Source organism: Ovis aries, chromosome 15, assembly GCF_016772045.2.
Source record: "Ovis aries strain OAR_USU_Benz2616 breed Rambouillet chromosome 15, ARS-UI_Ramb_v3.0, whole genome shotgun sequence".
Classification (NCBI taxonomy): Eukaryota; Metazoa; Chordata; class Mammalia; order Artiodactyla; family Bovidae; genus Ovis; species Ovis aries.
Genome location: NC_056068.1, coordinates 31,160,997 through 31,180,014, shown reverse-complemented (window position 1 = coordinate 31,180,014; position 19,018 = coordinate 31,160,997). Strand labels below are relative to the sequence as shown.

At 49.5% G+C, this 19,018-nt stretch overlaps 1 protein-coding gene across 1 annotated transcript in view; it reads right to left on the bottom strand.

Moving 5' to 3' along the window:
* Positions 1-19,018, bottom strand: part of GRIK4 (glutamate ionotropic receptor kainate type subunit 4) — a 401,304-nt gene that overhangs the window by 152,176 nt on the left and 230,110 nt on the right. Inside the window, 2 exon segments of the mRNA XM_042232998.1 lie at positions 5,967-6,020; positions 10,387-10,565. Coding sequence (XP_042088932.1) covers positions 5,967-6,020; positions 10,387-10,565 — 233 coding nt within the window.

Genomic DNA, 19,018 nt, shown 5'->3' with positions numbered 1-19,018 from the left:
CCCTCCTGCTCTGGTTCAAGACTCCAACAGCAACTGGGCAGAACGAATGGACTTAAAAATAGTTTCTTTACTCCTAATAAAGGTCTGTCCTTTCTGAGAGCCAAGGCACTAATGAGAAGTATCCGGAATATTCTCTCACTGACTGATTTTTGAAATGGCTTTGCTTCTATCTTCTTGGCTATTACTCAGCCATCATCATTTACACAGTTATTTTTCTGATTTCCTGTTGCAAACTTACCAACTGTGTGAATCCTGTCAATTCCAGATTCAAAGAACTCTCTGAGGAAGGTACCCTCCCAAAGCGCATCTCATTCTGTGTTCACCCAAGAAGGACAAAAGCCCTTTGAAAGCTGAAAGTATCGGAGTGTGACCAAAATACACACTGTCCTGAAAGCATATAGTATTTGGCAATTCATAACACAGTTTTCTTTATCCTCACGACAACCCTGTAAGATTTCATTATCCCCATTTTACAAATGAGAGACCTGGGGCTCAGAGAGTCACTGTGACTCCCCCCAAGTCACACAGCAATTACAAGGCAGAGTGGGGACTTGACCCAGGTCTCCCGACTTCATGGGTCAGTGCTTTCTCCACAAGAGTCATCATCAAAGTCTTTATTAACAGTTCGGAGAAGAGGGAGTGGTGGGACATAGCAGGGGTGATGCTTTCTCTTTTTACTTTTCTAAACCTTTTTTTGATGTGGATCATTTTTTAAAGTCTTTATTGAATTTGTCACAAAAAGTGGAAACAGTGACAGGTTTTATTTTCTTGGGCTCCAAAATCACTGCAGCCATGAAAGTAAAAGATGCTTGCTCACTGGAAGAAAACCTATGACAAACCAAGATAGCGTATGAAAAAGCCGAAGACATCACTTTGCTGACAAAGGTCTGTATAGTCAAAGCTATGGTTTTTTTCAGTAGTCATGTATAGATGTGAGAGTTGGACCATCAAGAAGGCTGAGTGCTGAAGAATTGATACTTTCGACCTGTGGTTCTGGAGAAGACTCTTGAGAATCCTTTGGACTGCACAGAGATCAAACTAATCAGTCCTAAAGGAAATCAACCCTGAATATTCATTGGAAGGACTGATGCTGAAGCTGAAGTTCCAGTATTCTGGCTACCTGATGGGAAGAGCCAACTTATTGGAAAAGACCCTAATGCTGAGAAAGATTGAGGGCAAGAAGAGAAGGGGGTTGCAGAGGATGAGATGGTTAGATAGCATCACTGACTCAATGGACACGAATTTGAGCAAACTCTAGGAGATAGTGTAGGACAGGGAAGCCTGGCACGCTGCAGTCCATGGGGTCACAAAGAGTTGATGTGACTTAGTGACTTAACGACAATATTCCTTCTGTTTTATGAGGGGTGTTTTCGGCCACAAAGCATGTGGGATCTTACTTCCCTGAGCAGGGATTGAACCTGTACCACTGCCTTGGAAGGTGAAGTCTTAACCACTGGATGCCAGGGAAGTCCTGTGATGCCTTCTTTTCTGTATATAATTTTATGTATTTATATTTGGCTCTGCTGGGTCTTCATCACTGTGTGTGGACTTTTCTCTAATTGCAGTGAACGGGGGCCACTGCTTAGTTGCAATGCGAAGGCTTCTCCTTGCGATGGCTTCTCTTCTTGCAGAGCATGGGCTTTAGGCACTTGGGCCTCCGTAGTTGTGGTTCCCGGGCTCTAGAGCACAGGCTCAATAGGCTTAGGCTTAGTTGCTCCACGGCATGTGGGATCTTTCTGGCTCAGGGATGGAACCCATGTCTCCTGCACTGGCAGGCAGATTCTTGATCACTGAGTCACCGGGGAAGCTCTGTGATGCTTTCCTAAACATCTCCAGGCCAAGCAACCTCGCCTTAGTCGCATTATCATCCTGGGAATTCATCTTTCAAACGACTAGCCTCTTTCCATCTGCAAAAACACTTCTGTGAGTCCTAGCTGCCCCACTCCCTCCGCTTTGTCTACCCCGTCGGCCTAACATGGGGGCAGGCTGGCCCAAGGCAGGTGGTCCCTGGCCTGCCTTCTCCCCCTCCTCCCCTCTGCTTCCCAGGCTCCCCAAATGGAACACAGATGGAGTTTAATCTGTCCTTATTCTTCTGCCAACTCGCTGGGCTCCCCCAAATGCCTCCTTACTTCAGGCAAATGCTTTTGCATCACTCTGGGAATAGTCTAATCCTTTTCTTCCCTTTTCCATGTTAATGCCCTGATTTACAGCAGCAGTGTGAGACAGGAAAAAATAAGTTAAATAAACACGGCAACAAAGCAGTTCCTTCTGCTTTATATTCTGAGGGGCAGGGACTGGGAGGGGGCATGCAGGGGACTGCTGGGGTGCTGGCAATATTCTATTCCTGGGTCTGGGTGTTGCTGACACAGGTGTGCTCACCTGGAGAACGTTCGCTCAGCTGCTCACATATGATCTTTGTGGCCTTCTTTCTGTAGGTTAGACCTCAGTTAAAAATTCCAACAATGGAACAGGCAGGTCTGTGGTGGGGGTGCACTAGGCAACAGGCCGCTGAATGACTTTTTGGCAAGCCTGCTGTGGAGGGAGTCCCTACACCAGAAGGGAAGCTACACATGATTCTTCAAGGGGGCTTTCAACTCTGACAGCAAAGACTTCTAGGATGCTTCAGGGCGAACAATGCCACAGAACCCCCAAGAAAGGGCTGTTCACAAAACTTCCGCTAGAGATGAACAGGGGTGGCAGGATCCCAGCTTGTCTTTTGGGGCAGCCCTCTCCTTGCCTTTGCAGGACATTTCAGGAGACCTGGCCCTGGCCCCTAAACCCCAGAAGGGACACTGCATGACCCCTAATTTTACACTACCACCTGCGTCGGCCAAGAGAGTCTTAACTCCCAGGTGACCTTTTCCATTTTCAGATTCGAGTCAACTCTGCGAGGTTGAATTCTGCTTCCTAAACACATCAAGGCTGTTGTGGTTCACTGACACCTGCGTGTGTGCTAAGTCGCTTCAGCCGTGTCTGGCTCTTGGCGACCCCATGGACTGTAGCCCCCCAGGCTCCTCTGTCCATGGGATTCTCCAGGTAAGAGTACTGGAGTAGGTTGTGGTGTCCTCCTTCAGGGGAATCTTCCAGATCCAAGGATGGAACCCACATCTCTTATGTCTCCTGCATTGGCACTGGGAATAAGGAACAGCATATTCACATATCTGGAGATCTGAGTCCCTCCTAACATATGGACTGCTCCAGGAATGGGTGTGCCAGTTCATCATTACTCATTTGATGTTACCTGCCTTATATCTTTTAAGAAGGTTACTTTCACAAATGGCTATAAACAGACAAATGAGCAATAGTAAACTGGCACATCCATTCCTGGAGCAGTCCATATGTGTGAAGGGACTCAAATCTCCAGGTATGTGAGCATGCTGTTCCTTATTCCCAAATGTTATTCTGCTCTTTGTTTGTCTAGGAAAAAAGTCTACTTGTCTTTCAGGATGTAGCTTAAAGACTCTTTCTTCTGTGAAGCATTTCCTACCTGCCCCGGGTAGAGCAAGTGGCCCCTGCTCTAGGGTCTAAAGCATTTTGTATCCACATCTCATGGAATTTGCCACTTCGCAATATGACAGTTTGCAATAGGTTTTTGCTGGCCCAGCTTGGTTTCTTATTCCCATTTCAATTTCTAATGCCTGGCTCAGTGCCTGTTACATCAGAAGTATGTCTGGATACGGACTTCCCAGAATTTGCTGCCAATGCAAGGGACATGGGTTCGATCCCTGGTCCAGGAAAATTCCACAACCAAGCCTGTGTGCCACAACTACTGAAGCCTGAGTGCCCAAGAGCCCATCCACTCACCACCAACTAGAGAAAGTCCCTGCAGGAACAAAGACTCAGCACACTTCAAAAAACATTTTAAAAAGTATATCTGGATAAAGGGGCTACTTAAATGATTTGGATATCTTCTGCATTTACAAAATAAATAAATGCATAATAATTAAACCGCTTCTCTGAATGACTATTTATAACAGCTCTACCTGTAATAACCCCAAACTGGAAACAACTAAAATGTCTCTCCATAGGTGGATGATTAAGCAAACAGGTACATCCACAGCAAGAAATATGACTCAGCAAAAATAAAGGGCAAACTATTGATTCATACAACAACTTCGATGGATCCTGAGGGCAATACACTGAGTGAAAAAAATTTAACCTCAAAGGTCATCTACTCATGATTCCATTTACATAAAAGTAGAAAAGTTAGGCAAAGCCATGGTTTTTCCAGTAGTCATGAACGGATGTGAGAGCTGGACCCTAAAGAAGGCAGAACACTGAAGAACTGATGCTTTTAAACTGTGGTTCTGGAGAAGATTCTGGAGAGTCCTCGACTGCAAGGAGATCAAACCTGTCAGTCTTAAAGGAAATCAACTCTGAATATTCATTGAAAAGACTGTTGCTGAAGCTGAAGTTTCAATAGTTTGGCTACCTGATGCGAAGAGCCAATTCACTGGTAAAGACTGAAGCTGGGAAAGATTGCAGGCAAAAGGCAAAGGGGGTGGCAGAGGATGTGATGGTTAGATAGCATCACTGACTCAATGGACATGAGTTTGAGCAAGCTCTGGGAGATAGTGAAGGACAAGGAAACTGGTGTGCTGCAGTCCATGGGGTTGCAAAGATTCAGACACAACTTAGCAACTGAACCACCACAACAACGAAAGTTAGAAATAGAGAACAGATTAGCAGTTATTAAAGATTAGGACTGGTGGGAAGAAGGAACATGGATGTGACTATAAAGTAGTAGCGAGATCTTTGTGGTAATGAAATGGTTTTCTTCCTAACTGCAGTAAGAGTTACACACATCTACATATATCTTAACAGACTTGATATTTTGATATCCTGGTTTTGATATTGTAGTGTAATAATATAAGATATAGCCATTGCAGAAACCTGGGTTAAAGTTACATGGCACCCCTCTGTATTATCTTTGTGACTTTCTGTGAATCTATAATTATTTCAAAATAAAAAGTTATAACATTTTTAAACCTGTTCTCTGAGGTTCTTTCTACTGCCTAATTGAGAGTGTGTATTTTCACAACATTTCACATGTCTTAATGCCTTACGATTTCAAAATATACACAGATTAAATTACATCATTTCAAAATGATAGCAATTCCATGATGTAGCTGTCTTTACAGCCACTTTACAGACAAGGAAACCAAGGCTCAGTGCTTGTTTAAGGGGCACACAGCTGGTATGGGGCAAAACTAGAACTCCAACTTGACAATAAAATCTCTATAGGTCTGTCTTCTAGGCTGCAAAAAAAGGGAATTTGAAAAAAATGGCCTCTGAAAGTGTATCAGTTATAACACCTTTTACCTAGGACAGGCGTAATTTTTGTGCTCTAGTGTTCCTAATTCTAAGCCAGCCTGCATTAGGGTCTGGAAATGTAGGGACTGGACTGCCGGCCTGTAACTGGACCTATACAGGAGCTGCAACCATCAGAGGGGTCAGCTGGTGACATCTAAACAGAGGTATTAGACTCTTTGGAGAAGGCAATGGCACCCCACTCCAGTACTCTTGCTTGGAAAATCCCATGGATGGAGGAGCCTGGTAGGCTGCAGTCCATGGGGTTGCTAAGAGTCGGACACAACTGAGTGACTTCACTTTCACTTTTCACTTCTCTGCATTGGAGAAGGAAATGGCAACCCACTCCAGTGTTCTTGCCTGGAGAATCCCAGGGACGGGGGAGCCTGGTGGGCCGCCGTCTATGGGGTCGCACAGAGTCAGACACAACTGAAGTGACTTAGCAGCAGCAGCAGCAGGCTAAGAGTTGTTAGGACAAGAGTCCCAGGGCTCCCGGGTTTCCGTGTTTCTCAAATGTCCCGCTTCTCTGGCTGGCGTCTGCTTCTCTGGTCCATTTCCCCTACTGCCCATCTCCAGGGTTTCATTCTGTCACACCCCGCTGACCCTAATTAATGATACTCTCTATGCCAAAGAGGTGAGCTATGAAAATGTCTTACCAGATTAGTGAAGATGTATGTGTAATAGGCTGACACCATCCCTAGTTCCGCTGCCTGCAAAGAGAAGAGAAGGAGATTAGAGTGGAAAATGAAAACCCACTGGAAGTGCATGACCCGGGAGGGCTCCAAGTGTCTGTCCCTGGTCTGGCTCCCCACCGGCAGAACAGAACATCTTGACTGATTGGTTCTTACAGCACCCTCAACCTTGAAGGATGGAGCACAGAAACCCTTGCTGCTAGAGTGGGGTCTCTCTCCCTCCAGCCCACACCCCCACCCCTGCAGTGACACTCACGGTAGCTGATATTCTCATGTGTACACATTCCCATGGATATAACTGGGGATTATGGAAACCAAAGTGACTTTCCAGAAGACTGTAATAATTATTTCCACAACCATTAACAATACCAATGGCTAACACTCACTGTTTAGTCTGCACCAAGTATCGGACAGCATTTGGCTTGGGTTCACCTGATGAGGCAGCACTATTACTTGTCCACCACCCGCCCTTTGACAGCTGAGGAAACTGAAGCACCAAAGGCTGTGTAGCTTGTCCAGAAGATCACACATCTCATACATGGAAAAGATGAAATTAAAGCCAGGCAGCCTAACACTCCCCTTGAAGAACTATGATATTGATGGAATTACTGACACACTTCTCTTAGGGGCCAAGGCATGGACAGGAAAGTGGTGGCTTGTAGGCAATTCCCAAATTAACTCCACCCTCGTCATGGTGGGAGTGAGTATGCCTCATAGGCATATTCTTCAATCTGCGGTAATGCTGGAAAGAGGTGAATCGTTTGCAAACTGCGGTCTTGTCAGCAGTGAGGAGCAAGTTGCTTGTGATGTGCCCTTGGTGATGGTGCACCAGGGAGTCTCAGCCCACAGTTGGGAGCTACTAGTTCAGATGGGCCTCCTTTTGTCTGATCTTTGCAGCATCATAAATACCTCTATAAGCAACCTTCCGTGCCATGTGCCTGGCTTGGAGAGTGACAGGTGCTAGAGAAGCTGACAAGGAGATCATGGAAATAATGAGCCCGGCTCTCCCCAGGGCCCTCATCCCTCCTGACAGTCGGTTAGATCTTCATCACGTAGCCTGCGGCCCTGGGCCACTAGGAAACCACTTTTGTCACGACTGTTGAGGTGCATGGGGGTGGGGAGCGGTAAACAAAGCCAGGGATGACTGCCTTCTCCCTTTATATCTTGTTTATCTCCCCAGGGATTCCAATAACTGTGCAAGCATTCTCACAGGCTCCTTGAAGGACAGGCTGGGGTAATTATTAGGTTGGTTGGCTGAAAAGTTCATTCAGGTTTTCCAAGTTATAGAATAACCCAGACAAACTTTTTGGCCAGCCCAATATATCATCACCATCCCTATAAGAAACTGAGGCAACTGGGACAAGATTACAAGGGGTCGTGATAGAGCTCAAGGCCTCTCCTTCCTCTAGCAAAGCTACAGTGATGCCTCTACTTCTGGGGAGGGGGACATGGTGCTCACCTCCACCTCTTCACCCACCCCCCAAATTATCCATATAATAATGCGCTTGCCTCTCACCACTGCCTAGCCTGATGAGAGCCCCCTGGTTCCAGGGATGCGCTGGGGGCAGGGGGCTGAGAAAGGGCACTGTTGGATGGTTAAAACCTACTTCGTGAAATCTGCTGTCCTAAAGATAAAACACAAGAGATCCTTGGTTTTTAAGACCTGAATTCTCGGTAAACATGGAATTCGTTGCTGGAACAGCCGCTCAATAAAATAGGGGATTACTCTGAAAATCCTCCTGAAATCAAGAGACAGTGGAGTGCTGCCAAGCTCTGAGGCCAGGCTCACGAGTGCACAGCGTGACTCCCAGAAGCTCCAGGTGCCCTCTGATTGCACTGCTTCCCACGCTGAGTCTATCTTCCCTCAAGGCTGGGTTGTAACCTCACGAAGGAGGAGCCTGGCACTTCAGGGAAGCATGCAGATTGAGTCCAGGATGGATACAAGGTCAGCCTGCTGGGGCTTCTAGGAATTCAAATGGGGATGAGCTTTCCCAAACCTCGCTGCTCATTGATGAGTTTGGTTCCAAGGTTACATGGGCTGGGGCTGATCAATGACCTAAGGAAAGCCTGCCACTGGCCACCCAGCAGAACCATTTGCTAATAATAGTCATTACAAGGGAATTTCCTTCAAATGCACAGCCATAAAAAAGAAATTAAAAGCGTTTTTAATGAAAATACCCAGTACTGGCAAGGGTGCTATAAGACACCTATATGCCACTGGTGGGAGTGTAAATCCTTAAAGGCTTTCTAAAAAGGCAAGCTGGCAAATCATATCAAAATCCTTAAAAGCATGCATACCTTTAACTCAGTAACTCCACTTCTAGAAATTTATGCTCTGAAAATATTCATGAATGTGCATAAAGATTTATGTAAAAAGATGTGCATTCCAGCATTATTTATTACAGCGAGAATCAAAAACAACCTGTATCTCCAACAATGAAGAGATGGTTAAATAAATTACGGTACATCCATATGATAAGAAATGATGCAGCCATTAAAATATTTGTAGAAAAATATGTCATGACATGAGAAAAAAATGCATGCCATATAATTAAGTGGAAAAAAAAATTAAAGCGGTTCCAAAAGAGTATGTTCAGGGTGTAATAATTTTGAAAAAGGAAAAAAAAAAATGTGTCTCTAAGGGCAGAAAGACTAGATATCAAAACTTTATAGTGGTTCTCTCTCAGTGATGGAATTGTGAATGATTTTTATTTTTTTCCTATGGGTTTTTCTGTACCTTCCGAGATTTCAACAATGAACTAAGACATATTTTCTAAAAGGGAGGGAGGCAGCCACATAAGCTGGGAGCCCGGAAATATTCCTGGGCAAGGGCTGACCTCAAAAGGCTTCCACCTGGGGGCTGTCCAGGCAGAAATCAGCTACTGCAGGGGAAACATACATTCTGATCTGTCCTTGGCAGGGGGACTAAGGGACCTCTGTCTTGCTCCCTGCTTCTCAGTCCTCCCCACCCTCCTGAGAACGCCTCAGCCTGCATCTCTCATGCCCTGAAGCTCTTCCATCCTCAGTGACTTCCTTGATCACAGCTCCGGACACAAGAGAAGAAAGAGAAAGAAAAATTGTGTGTTGGAGTGTGTGTCTGTGAGTTGGGTATACCCACACAGACAGACGTGGGTTTGGAGCTGCAGAAAATTACTATAGCAACAGGCTGAAGGGACGGCCTTCAGTACTCAGAGAAATTTCATTCAAATCTCTTATTAATTCTGAGACTAAACTAGCTGGGGTGGGGAGGTGAGGAGACAGCGAGGGAGGGAGAGGAAGAGAGAATCATCCTGTGTCTGCTGGGCTCCTTGCGGCCCTGCTGAGGTTAATGAGGAACCTCACTCCCTCAGTGGAAGATGGCGGGCTGCACTTAAATGTGCAATTAAAATGGCACTAGAGGAGGCCATGAGCCCAGAGAGGCTGGGGGAGCTGCTGGAGCCAGGGCGGAACCTGGCAGGGTCCGCTCTGTCTGGGGTTGCTTGCTTAGCCCAGACACCAGCCCGGGACACAGTCCCAGTGGTCCCAAGGATGCCCAGGTGATCAAAGCTGTTTGTCCAGCGTGGACCCCCAGGCACTGCCTTTTCTCCCTCTGTCTCTGTCTCTGTGTGTGTCTCTGTCTCTCTCTCTTGGACCGGCCTCACCCAGAGAGTTCTAGTTTCCATGTGCATACATTGATTCCGGGGCTGATCTCTGTGTCCCCAGGAGGGGGTGGGGACCGGGGGAGAAGTGGACTGATTTCCTATGAAGAGAACTGAGGCAGGCTCTGCTCTGCTCTGCTCCTCCCAGGGCTGGCCTTGGACAGTGTTGCTCATCTCTCAGACCCTCAGTTTCTTCCGCTGCTGGGGGACGCTATCATGGCCACCTCCTGTCGCCACGGAGAGGATTACATTGAAAAATGACATGCCAGCACTTGGTAAACAATAGAACACGTGTGAAGATTCCACACAGGGCTGGTATTCAGTAATACACATGGATGAGATAGCCCTGGCTGTGAGAATAGGGAGATGCCTCTACTCGGTTCGGCAAATAGCCTCAGCCCCCGAGTAGCCCACCCCACCACCCTTGCCCCTCCTAGGAACCCATGGACCACAGAGCCCCTGGCAGATCTAGGTGTGGCCAGTGTCTCAGCCGGTGGCTGCCCTGTTGCGCTGAGAGTTGAGCGTCTCTGTGACATAGCATCATCCTACTTTTTCCTCTTAGCTTTCAGAAGCTGTTCACTGGAACTGAAGCACACTGTAGGGGTCAGAGGTCCAGCCCAGGGCTCCTTCAACCTCGGCCCAGGGGGGACACCCAAGGCAAGAAGGGAGCAGAGTGCCAGTTCAGAGGCAGAGGGAGGGAGGGGGATGCTCGGCGCCCACCAGCACCCGCCCGGCCCGGCGCCCACCTTCAGGAGGATGGTGTGGGACATGGAGGCGTTGGCATGTATGATGATGGTGGCGGTCTTGTCGTCCCGGATCTCCTTGAGGAGCGGGGTGGGGTCCCTGGCGTCATCCAGCATCCGGACCGAAAGGGTGTCCTTGGAGATAAGGAATTGCCGGAGGAGCTTCTCTAGGTTTAAAAGGCCTGGAGGGGAAGAGAGGATGAAGACCCTGAGGGTCCACGGTGCCGTCTCGGGAGACACAGGAGCCAAAGCCAGAAAACTCGGGAGGGAGGCAGGGTCCTGGGTCTGGCATCAGGTGGTTAGGCCAGAGCATTGAACATGATGAGCCCTCAAATGTTGTATTCACCTTTTATTTCCATGGTGGAGGTCAGGGAGCAGTTCCCTCCAAGTCACAAACCCCAGAAAACAGATCTAGCAAAATGCTTTGAACTCCTCAGAGCACAGGGGCTGCTCTGAGACAAGGTATTGTTATGATTATGAAAGAACAGGTTTTGAACTGCACCCCAGCAGGCAGTCAGGTGGGCTCAGAACAACTGGGGATCCTGAGCTAAGGACTCTGCCAGGCCCTTGCTATTCACTGCCAAGCACGTGGGAGAAGGGATTCCAGATGGATGTCACCAAGACACATGGGTCTTAAACATCTCTGAAAAGGCAGGCCAGGAAGAGGGTGTGTGCATGGGTGGGGGTCTCCTGGGAAGACAGTGGTCTCAATTCCAATGGAAAGAGACCTACAGGCATTTGCTCCCCAAAGCCAATCAATGACAAGAGTAACATTCATGGAATTCTTATTGCATTCCAGGTAATGGGCTAAACATTTTAACGGCTCATCTCGTTTAAGTCCTCCCAAGATCGTACAAAGTATTCCAATCCCATAGCACAGAGGCGAGCAGGAGGCAGGAGAGGAGGAACTCTCCCAGACACTGTCACCACACATGGTGGATGGCCCGGGGAGGGATGCTCTCTAACCAGTCAAAGAGCCTGGTGCTGCACTGGTTAAAGGAATATTAAATGCAGGGAGGTCATGAATATGACCCCAAAGAAGCCTTTTTCCTGTGCAGGTTAAACCCCTTCCGGATCCTTGAGGACCAAAAGGTAAGATGAGGGGGCATCTGAAAAGCATTGTAAGGACTTCCTTGGTGGTCCAGTGGCTAAGATTCCACACTCCCAATGCAGGGGGCCCGGGTTCCCTCCCTGGTTGGAGAACTAGGTCTCACTTGCTGCAATTAAGGATTCGCAAGCTGCAACCAAAGGTCCTGCATGCGGCAACAAGGATCAGAGATCCCCAGTGCCATAACGAAGACCCAGCACAGCCAAGTAAATAAATATATATATAAAAAAAGAAAGCATTGTACCATCTTCCTCATTTTGTAGAGAAATGACAGGATGTGCCCAGGAAAAGAGCTAGGACCAGAATTCCCATTTCCTCGTCTCCATCCCATCCTCTTCCCCTGAGTCCAGACTTCTTCTTAGGATAAAACCCACCAGGGGGAGCAGGTACAGAACCCAGGGAGGCTTGGTTCGTGTGTCTCAAGGATCAGGGGTGAAGCCTTGGTGTGCTTTGTGAACAAGGAAGAAGGAGCAGGGTGGAGGGAACTAGGGAGCAGGGTGGGCCTGGGGTGACGGAGACGGAGTCCTGGAAGGTGGGGCCAATCCCTAACTCCCACCCCCGCCCCGGGTCCTGAAAAGGTGGTCCAAGGAACTACGGGTTGCGGTAGGGCTGGAGAAGCCCCTGGAGGGCCTGTCCTTCACAAAGAGGTTTCAGAAACGCAAGCTATGCAAGCCCAGAGTTGAGTTGGTTTTTCCTTCCTTTCCAAACAGGCCTCAGCGGAGGCTTGTTAGACCCCCTGCTGCTGTCTGTGCCCCTCATGGCTCCACACCACCACCCTTATCCAGAAGGGCACCGAAACTGCTGGGGCTGTTCCTGCCAACTTTGATGCAGATCTGGATTCAAGCTCAGGGTCAACTGTCGCTAGCTGTGTGACCTTGAGAACCATCTAACCTCTTCAAGTCTCAATCTTCATCTGTAAAATGGGCATAACAGGTGAGAACTTACTGAGATCCTATGTGAAAGCAGGCTGGGAGCTGGCATGTGTGGAATCAACATTGCCTCTCCTATATCTACTCATTCCCATAAGAACAAAGGTCAGGAATGGCAGCTTAGTGAGGCGGAAGAAGAGGGAGGAAGGTACTCGTCTGTTCACCCAACACTCACTGTCCTGGTGCCAGGCACTGGGCTGACAAGACACCAGCAGAGAAGACGGGTCAGGTACAGACCCTGCCCTGCAGGGTCCCAGAGGCCAGGAACCCGCAGCTCAGTGTGTGCACGCACGTTCAGTAGCTTGCTGCTGCTGCTGCTGCTAAGTCGCGTCAGTCATGTCCAACTCTGTGCGACCCCATAGACGGCAGCCCACCAGGCTCCCCCATCCCTGGGATTCTCCACGCAAGAGCACTGGAGTGGGGTGCCACTGCCTTCTCCAATGCATGGAAGTGAAAAGGGAAAGAGAAGTCGCTCAGTCGTGTCCGACCCTTCGCGACCCCATGGACTGCAGCCCACCAGGCTCCTCCGCCCATGGGATTTTCCAGGCAAGAGCACTGGAGTGGGGTGCCACTGCCTTCTCTGTTCAGTTGCTTAGTTGTGTCCAACTCTGCAGTCCAGCTCTACCCTATGGACCACGGCCCGCCAGGTTCCTCTGTCCATGCAATTCTCTAGGCAAGAACACTGGAGTGGGTGGGCACCCCCTTCTTCAGGGGATCTTCCCGACCCAGGGATCGAACCCACATCTTTTGTGTCTCTTGCATTGGCAGGTGGGTTCTTTATCACTGGTGCCATCTTGGGAAGCCCAGGTAAGTGTATGCTGCTGCTGCTGCGTCACTTCAGTCGTGTCCGACTCTGTGCGACCCCACCAGGCTCTCCCATCCCTGGGATTCTCCGGGCAAGAACACTAAGTGTATGAAAGTGAAAGTGAAGTCGCTCAGTTGTGTCTGACTCTTTGCAACCCTGGTGGACTGTAGCCCACCAGGTTCCTCCATCCATGGGATTCTCCAGGCAAGAATACTGGAGTGGGTTGCCATTTCCTTCTCCAGGGGATCTTCCCGACCCAGGGATCGAACCCAGGCCTCCCTCATTGCAGGCAGACACTTGAGCCACCAGGGAAGCCCATAGCAAAGTTCAAATCACAGCCCCAGGACTGTGTATAAAATAGATAACAAGGACCTACAGTCCAGAACAGGGAGCTCCACTCCACACTCTATGACAGCCTATATGGGAAAAGAACCTACAAAAAGAGTGAACGTATGTATATGTACATCTGATCCACTTTGCTGTACCCATGAAACTAACACAACTTTGGAAATCAACGATATTCCAATAAAAACTTTTTAAAAGCCTCAAATCGTATCCCTATTTTGTTTGGTGGCCTAAAGATCTGGTTTTCTATGGGGCAGCTGCACTGCATCCTATATGCAAAATTCAGAGAATATTCACATCTTCACAGAGATGTTGTGAAAAGCAAAATCGCACTTGGACAAAGGTCTGAGCACCTGATCAAAAGGACAAGGAGATCAGGGAGGCCACAGGACTGGAGCTGCTGGAGTCTTGGCCAGCTCCTTGGCTCAAGGAAAGATTTGTCTTCAGGACACGCTCTAGGGGAGCAGCTGGAGGTATGAGCAAGGAAGGGGTGGTGGGGTGAACTCCCCACTGGGCCTGGAATGCAGCAGGGAGAACCTTTGGAGTTCGACTGGGAGAGAGGCCAAATGCCCTGGGATCCTTCAGATGGGCAATGAAACTCAGTGGGACGAGACGGAAGCCTGGGGAGCGACAGTACAATTACACACAGCATGGAGAAGCCTGGAAAAGGCAGCCCAGGGACCCTGCATCCCTTGAAAGCTGGCAGGCGCACAGAGCTCCCAGGGAAAAAGGTCCCCGCGGTGTCAGGAGAATGGGGACCCTCTCCCATCAATGCCCATGTGCCCCACCCCCGCTGCCCTTGGGGGTGCTCTGCTGCCCTTTAAACAAGAAGCAGCATCTCATCCAACCCTGTTTGCTGGGAGGCAGGGGAGAAGGGTCCCTGGGAGGTCCGCCACCTCCCCCAGGATCTCCTAGGAGTCCCTCCCCTTCCCAGGCTGCACCAAGCTTAAAGTAGCAAGAAGAGCGCAAGGTCAGCTGCCGCAAATCCCAGCTCCTGCACCACCAGGCAGCTGGTGGGGGCCATTCCCTCTGCCCCCTGCCGCTCTGTGTACTCATCCATGAGATACGGGTAATGACTACCTTATGGGGGAGTCAAACGAGCAGATCAGTGACTGTCACCTAGAAGGCGCCTCACCAAGCTGGTTTTCATCCACCCTTCCCCCACCCCTTCACATCCTAACTCTCCTTCACCCCGTCCCCTCCCCCACAAAACCCTCTCTCCGATCTCCAGCCCCCACCCTCCCCTTCTCTCTTCTTCCAACTCGTTCAGGATTTATTATCCAATTCGCAGGATACAGCCCTTGGTTATAAACCATAAGAAACATTTGATAGCATATGCTTACGCATATATGCATATATTACAGCAGATAACATGTAGTCTAATTATTTCACAGCGTTGGGTAGGGATCCTATTTCAAACTCTGCAGCTCAGCCCCAGTGTGAGGCAGGGTGCATGGTGCTTGCTGGTGGACTGAGCAGAGACTGTGAGAGGAAGAGAGAGACTCCATCCTAAGAAGTCAAGGGAGAAGCAGTGCCAGGTGGGAGCAGACACCACGCCACTTGCGGAGCTGCTGAAGGAAGGGGTGCCTGGCCTGAGGCAGAGGGGAGGGGCTGTCACAACACAGACTTGCTCTGGACTTATAGTCAAGGACTACCCCCAGGAACAGTGAATGGATCGAACTCGCAGGGGGCCACACTTAGCTTAGTGTAAGGAAGAAACTCTGCTAGAGCTCTCTAAAGAAGCAGTGGCCTATATCGTGAGGGAGTGAGTTCCCCGTGGCTGGAGGTAATCAAGGAAAGACTGAAGCCCCACTTGAGGATGGTTGTAGAGGAAATTAAATCAGTGGTTGGAAAGCTGAACTACAAAGATGTTGGTGTCTTTCTAGCCCAGAGATTCTTTATGAATTAGAAAAGGATCCCTTTTTTTTAATTCTAGGAACTGGAAAACATCTGCAGAAGAGGAAGGGTGGTTTAGTTACATTAAGCACGTCAGGAGTTTTTCAGTGCAGTCTGGCATTTTCCAATTGTTGTTTACCTTACCTCTATCTGTTTAATGGAACCAAGTGTGTTAGTCACTCAGTCATGTCCGACTCTGCAATCGCATGGACTGTAGCCTGCCAGGCTCCTCTGTCCATGGGGTTCTCCAGGCAAGAATACTGGAGTGGGTAGCCATGCCCTCCTCCAGGGGATCTTCCCGACCCAGGGATGGAACCCAGGTCTCCTGCACTGCAAGCAGATTCTTTACCATTTGTGCCACTAGGAACCCCTTAATGGAACTAAGGTATTTATCAAAGGCAGCTGTCACCAGAGGGGTTCAAAGCTGCTTTCTCCCCAGCTTCCCCTCCACCTCCACCCTGACCCCCCTATCTTGAGGAACCCTTAGCCCAGCAGCGGGTCTAGCTGCCAAGTCCAAGGCTGAGAGGGGGCCTGAGGAACCTATTAGTATCGCTCAGGATGTGATGGGATGGATCGATGTGAAAGCCAGCAGGCTGGCTATTCCAGGAAGAAGGAGGGCGGCTGGCTTCTGAGACTGGGAGGCGGGGCAGGAGATGGATGGACAGGTTGAGAAAGGCACAGCTGGGGCTGGACGGGGCTGCAGGACAAGGACACAAAGACCTAAGTGATGGGTCTGCTGGGGACACAGAGGATGCTTGTATCCAAAAATAGGAATAAGTAATCATTTCCCTCTCCACTGGCTGATTCCCTGGGCTTCAGGCTTTGATCCTGGAAAATGGTAACATTCCCGGCTGGTGAAAGCATTAGTCACTCAGTCGTGGCTGACTCTTTGTGACCCCACGAACTGTAGCTCATCAGGCTTCTCTGTCCATAGGATTTTCTCCAGGCAAGAATACTGGAGTTGGTAGCCATTCCCTTCTGGTGAATCCAGAGGATCTTCCTGACCCAGGGATCAAACCTGGGTCTCCTGCATTGCAGGCAGATTCTTTACAAGTTGAGCCACCAGGGAAGCCCATTCACACTTTCACTTTAGGCTCCTGCGGGCAGCAGCTGATGTAACACGGACTAGAGGGTGGTGGTGAGGATGCAGTGAGATGGTGAACTCTGCTCGGAGCGTCTAAACCCGGTACTTGTCCATTCCCCTCCCCTGACAGGCGCAGGTGCCTCGGCTCTGCTGGCTTCACGCCCTATTTTTCCAGGGAGCAGATTCTGATGGAGTGAGAGGGATGAGGGTCTGAGGTGTCCCGAGAGGGGCTGGGGCATGGAACAAGTTCCAATGCTTGAAGAGTGGGCTTATTTTACCCACTTTTCAGTTTTGTCCCATCCCACGCCTAGACCTGGCCCCAAGAAAAGACAGAAAGGGCCAGACCGTGGGGGTCAGAGGAGGAGACAGAGAGGGGATAGAGGGGCAGGTGGAGGCTTCTCACTTCCAGAAGGACCATCTGCTGCCCTGCTTGGCCATCCAGGCTGCCCCCTTCTCTGACAGCAAGGATGGACATGGGAAAAACCTCACCCGGGGACTCCCCTCGATTTCTCCAGGGTGTTTGATTGGGTTAGTTCTTTGTTGTTTTGTTGCTATTTTTTAATTTTCTTGGCTGCACTGCACGGCATGTGGGGTCTTAGTTCTCCCGTCAAGGACTGAACCCCGGAGCCTCCTGCATGGATGGAAACGCAGAGTCTTAACCACTGGACTCCCAGGGAAGTCCTTGTTTGCTTATTAACTGCTGGGGCCCAGCAGGCATCTCTGAGCTGAGACCTGCTTTTATTGTTTCCTAAGCTTCTTCACATACTGTGGATCTATCCCCACAACGGTCCAGGAAGCAGGTATCACCATTATTCCTGGGTAGAGACGGAACAGGTCAGCCCAGGTGGCTCAGCGGTAAAGAATCCACCTGCAGCACAGGAGCCACAGGAGACAAGGGTTGGGTCCCTGGGTTGGGAAGATCTCCTGGAGCAGGAAATGGCAAGCTACTCCAGTGTTCTTGCCTGGAGAATCCCATGGACAGAGGAGCCTGGCAGGTTACAGTCCAGGGGGTCGCAAGGAGTTGGACACGACTGAGCGTGGATGCACCGCACAAAGAGACCAGACATTGGAGCAGAAGAGACACAGGGCAGGTCTCAGAACTCATGGGCCAGGCAAGGCCCAACCTAGGTTTCTGGTTCCAGGTTACAGAGGTGGTACACAGGCGGCAGAGGGTGTAGGGGCACAGAACTTGTAGCCACACACAGAAAAAGGACATTAGAAATGCCAAAGCAAGCATGAAAAGCAAACAAACAAAAAGATGATTTGAACTATGTATAGCAATACCAGGAAAATACACAGCATATTATGCTTGTGACCATGAAGAGTCAATCCAGAGCATTCATTGGAAGGACTGATGCTGAAGCTGAAGCTCCAATACTTTGGCCACCTGATGCAAAGAGCCGATTCATTGGAAAAGCCCCCGACTCCGGGAAAGACTGAGGGCAGGAGAAGAGGGCAACAGAGGGTGAGATGATTGGATGGCATCACCGACTCAACAGACATGAGTTTGAGCAAATTCTGGGAGACTGTGAAGGACAGGGAAGCCTAGTGTGCTACAGTCTATGGGATTGCAGAGTCGGACATGACTTAGCAACTGAACTGAACTGAATGAAGAGTCTCTGGGTCCAGCCTGAGGGTCTCAAAAGGTAACTCTGTGGCAGGGCTGGGTGATCTCACCAAAGGGGCCTCGGGGACCATGGTGGGGAACCCCAACTTTCGTTGAAAGTCTCCTAACAGCAAACTCCCCCAGCTCCTCACCTCGCCTCCCCGAAGCTCACTAGTACTAGGTACTTGCAGATGTTCTGATTTTTTTCCCATTAAAGAAAAATAATGCCATCCACAATACAACTGTACTTGGTCCAAAACCTGCTTATTAAAAAATCTACTTTGGGGAAGAAGGAGCGTAAGCGGCGTGATTCCCCAGGGAATGATCTCTGTTATGCCTAATTTTGACGCTAGGAAAATAGAATTAGATTCCTGTTCCTAATTCGACTTGCAGTGTCTCTCGGCCCTGCATTAATAAGGGAGATGGAAGAGTGTCTCCTCCCAAGCTCTGAGCTGCATTTCCCTTCAGTCCCTCATTTCTGCATTCTTTGATTAGATTTTTAATCCTCTTTGCCCTTGAACTTCTGCTCTGCCCCACTTTCCTTCTGCCTCTGGTAGGTGGGGCCAGTCACTCAGCAGCCTCTAGAGATGGGTTCTTCTCCTCTGAGCAGAGGCGGCAGTGTGTGGTTGATGAGTCCCGCCTGGGCTGTGGGCCGGCCTCACCAGCACCTGAGCAGACTCATCCTCTCCAGGATTACTGTCTGTGCTCAGCCATCTTGCACCCACTCGAGGGAGGAAGGGGCTACACTGTTCCAGAGAGATCTCTGCCCTGCCAAGGACACTGTGCCTGCCCTGCAGAACCCACCCCGAGCCCTCCTGAGCCTGGTGCAGCCCAGGAGGGTGGGAGGGGCCAGAGAGGAGGA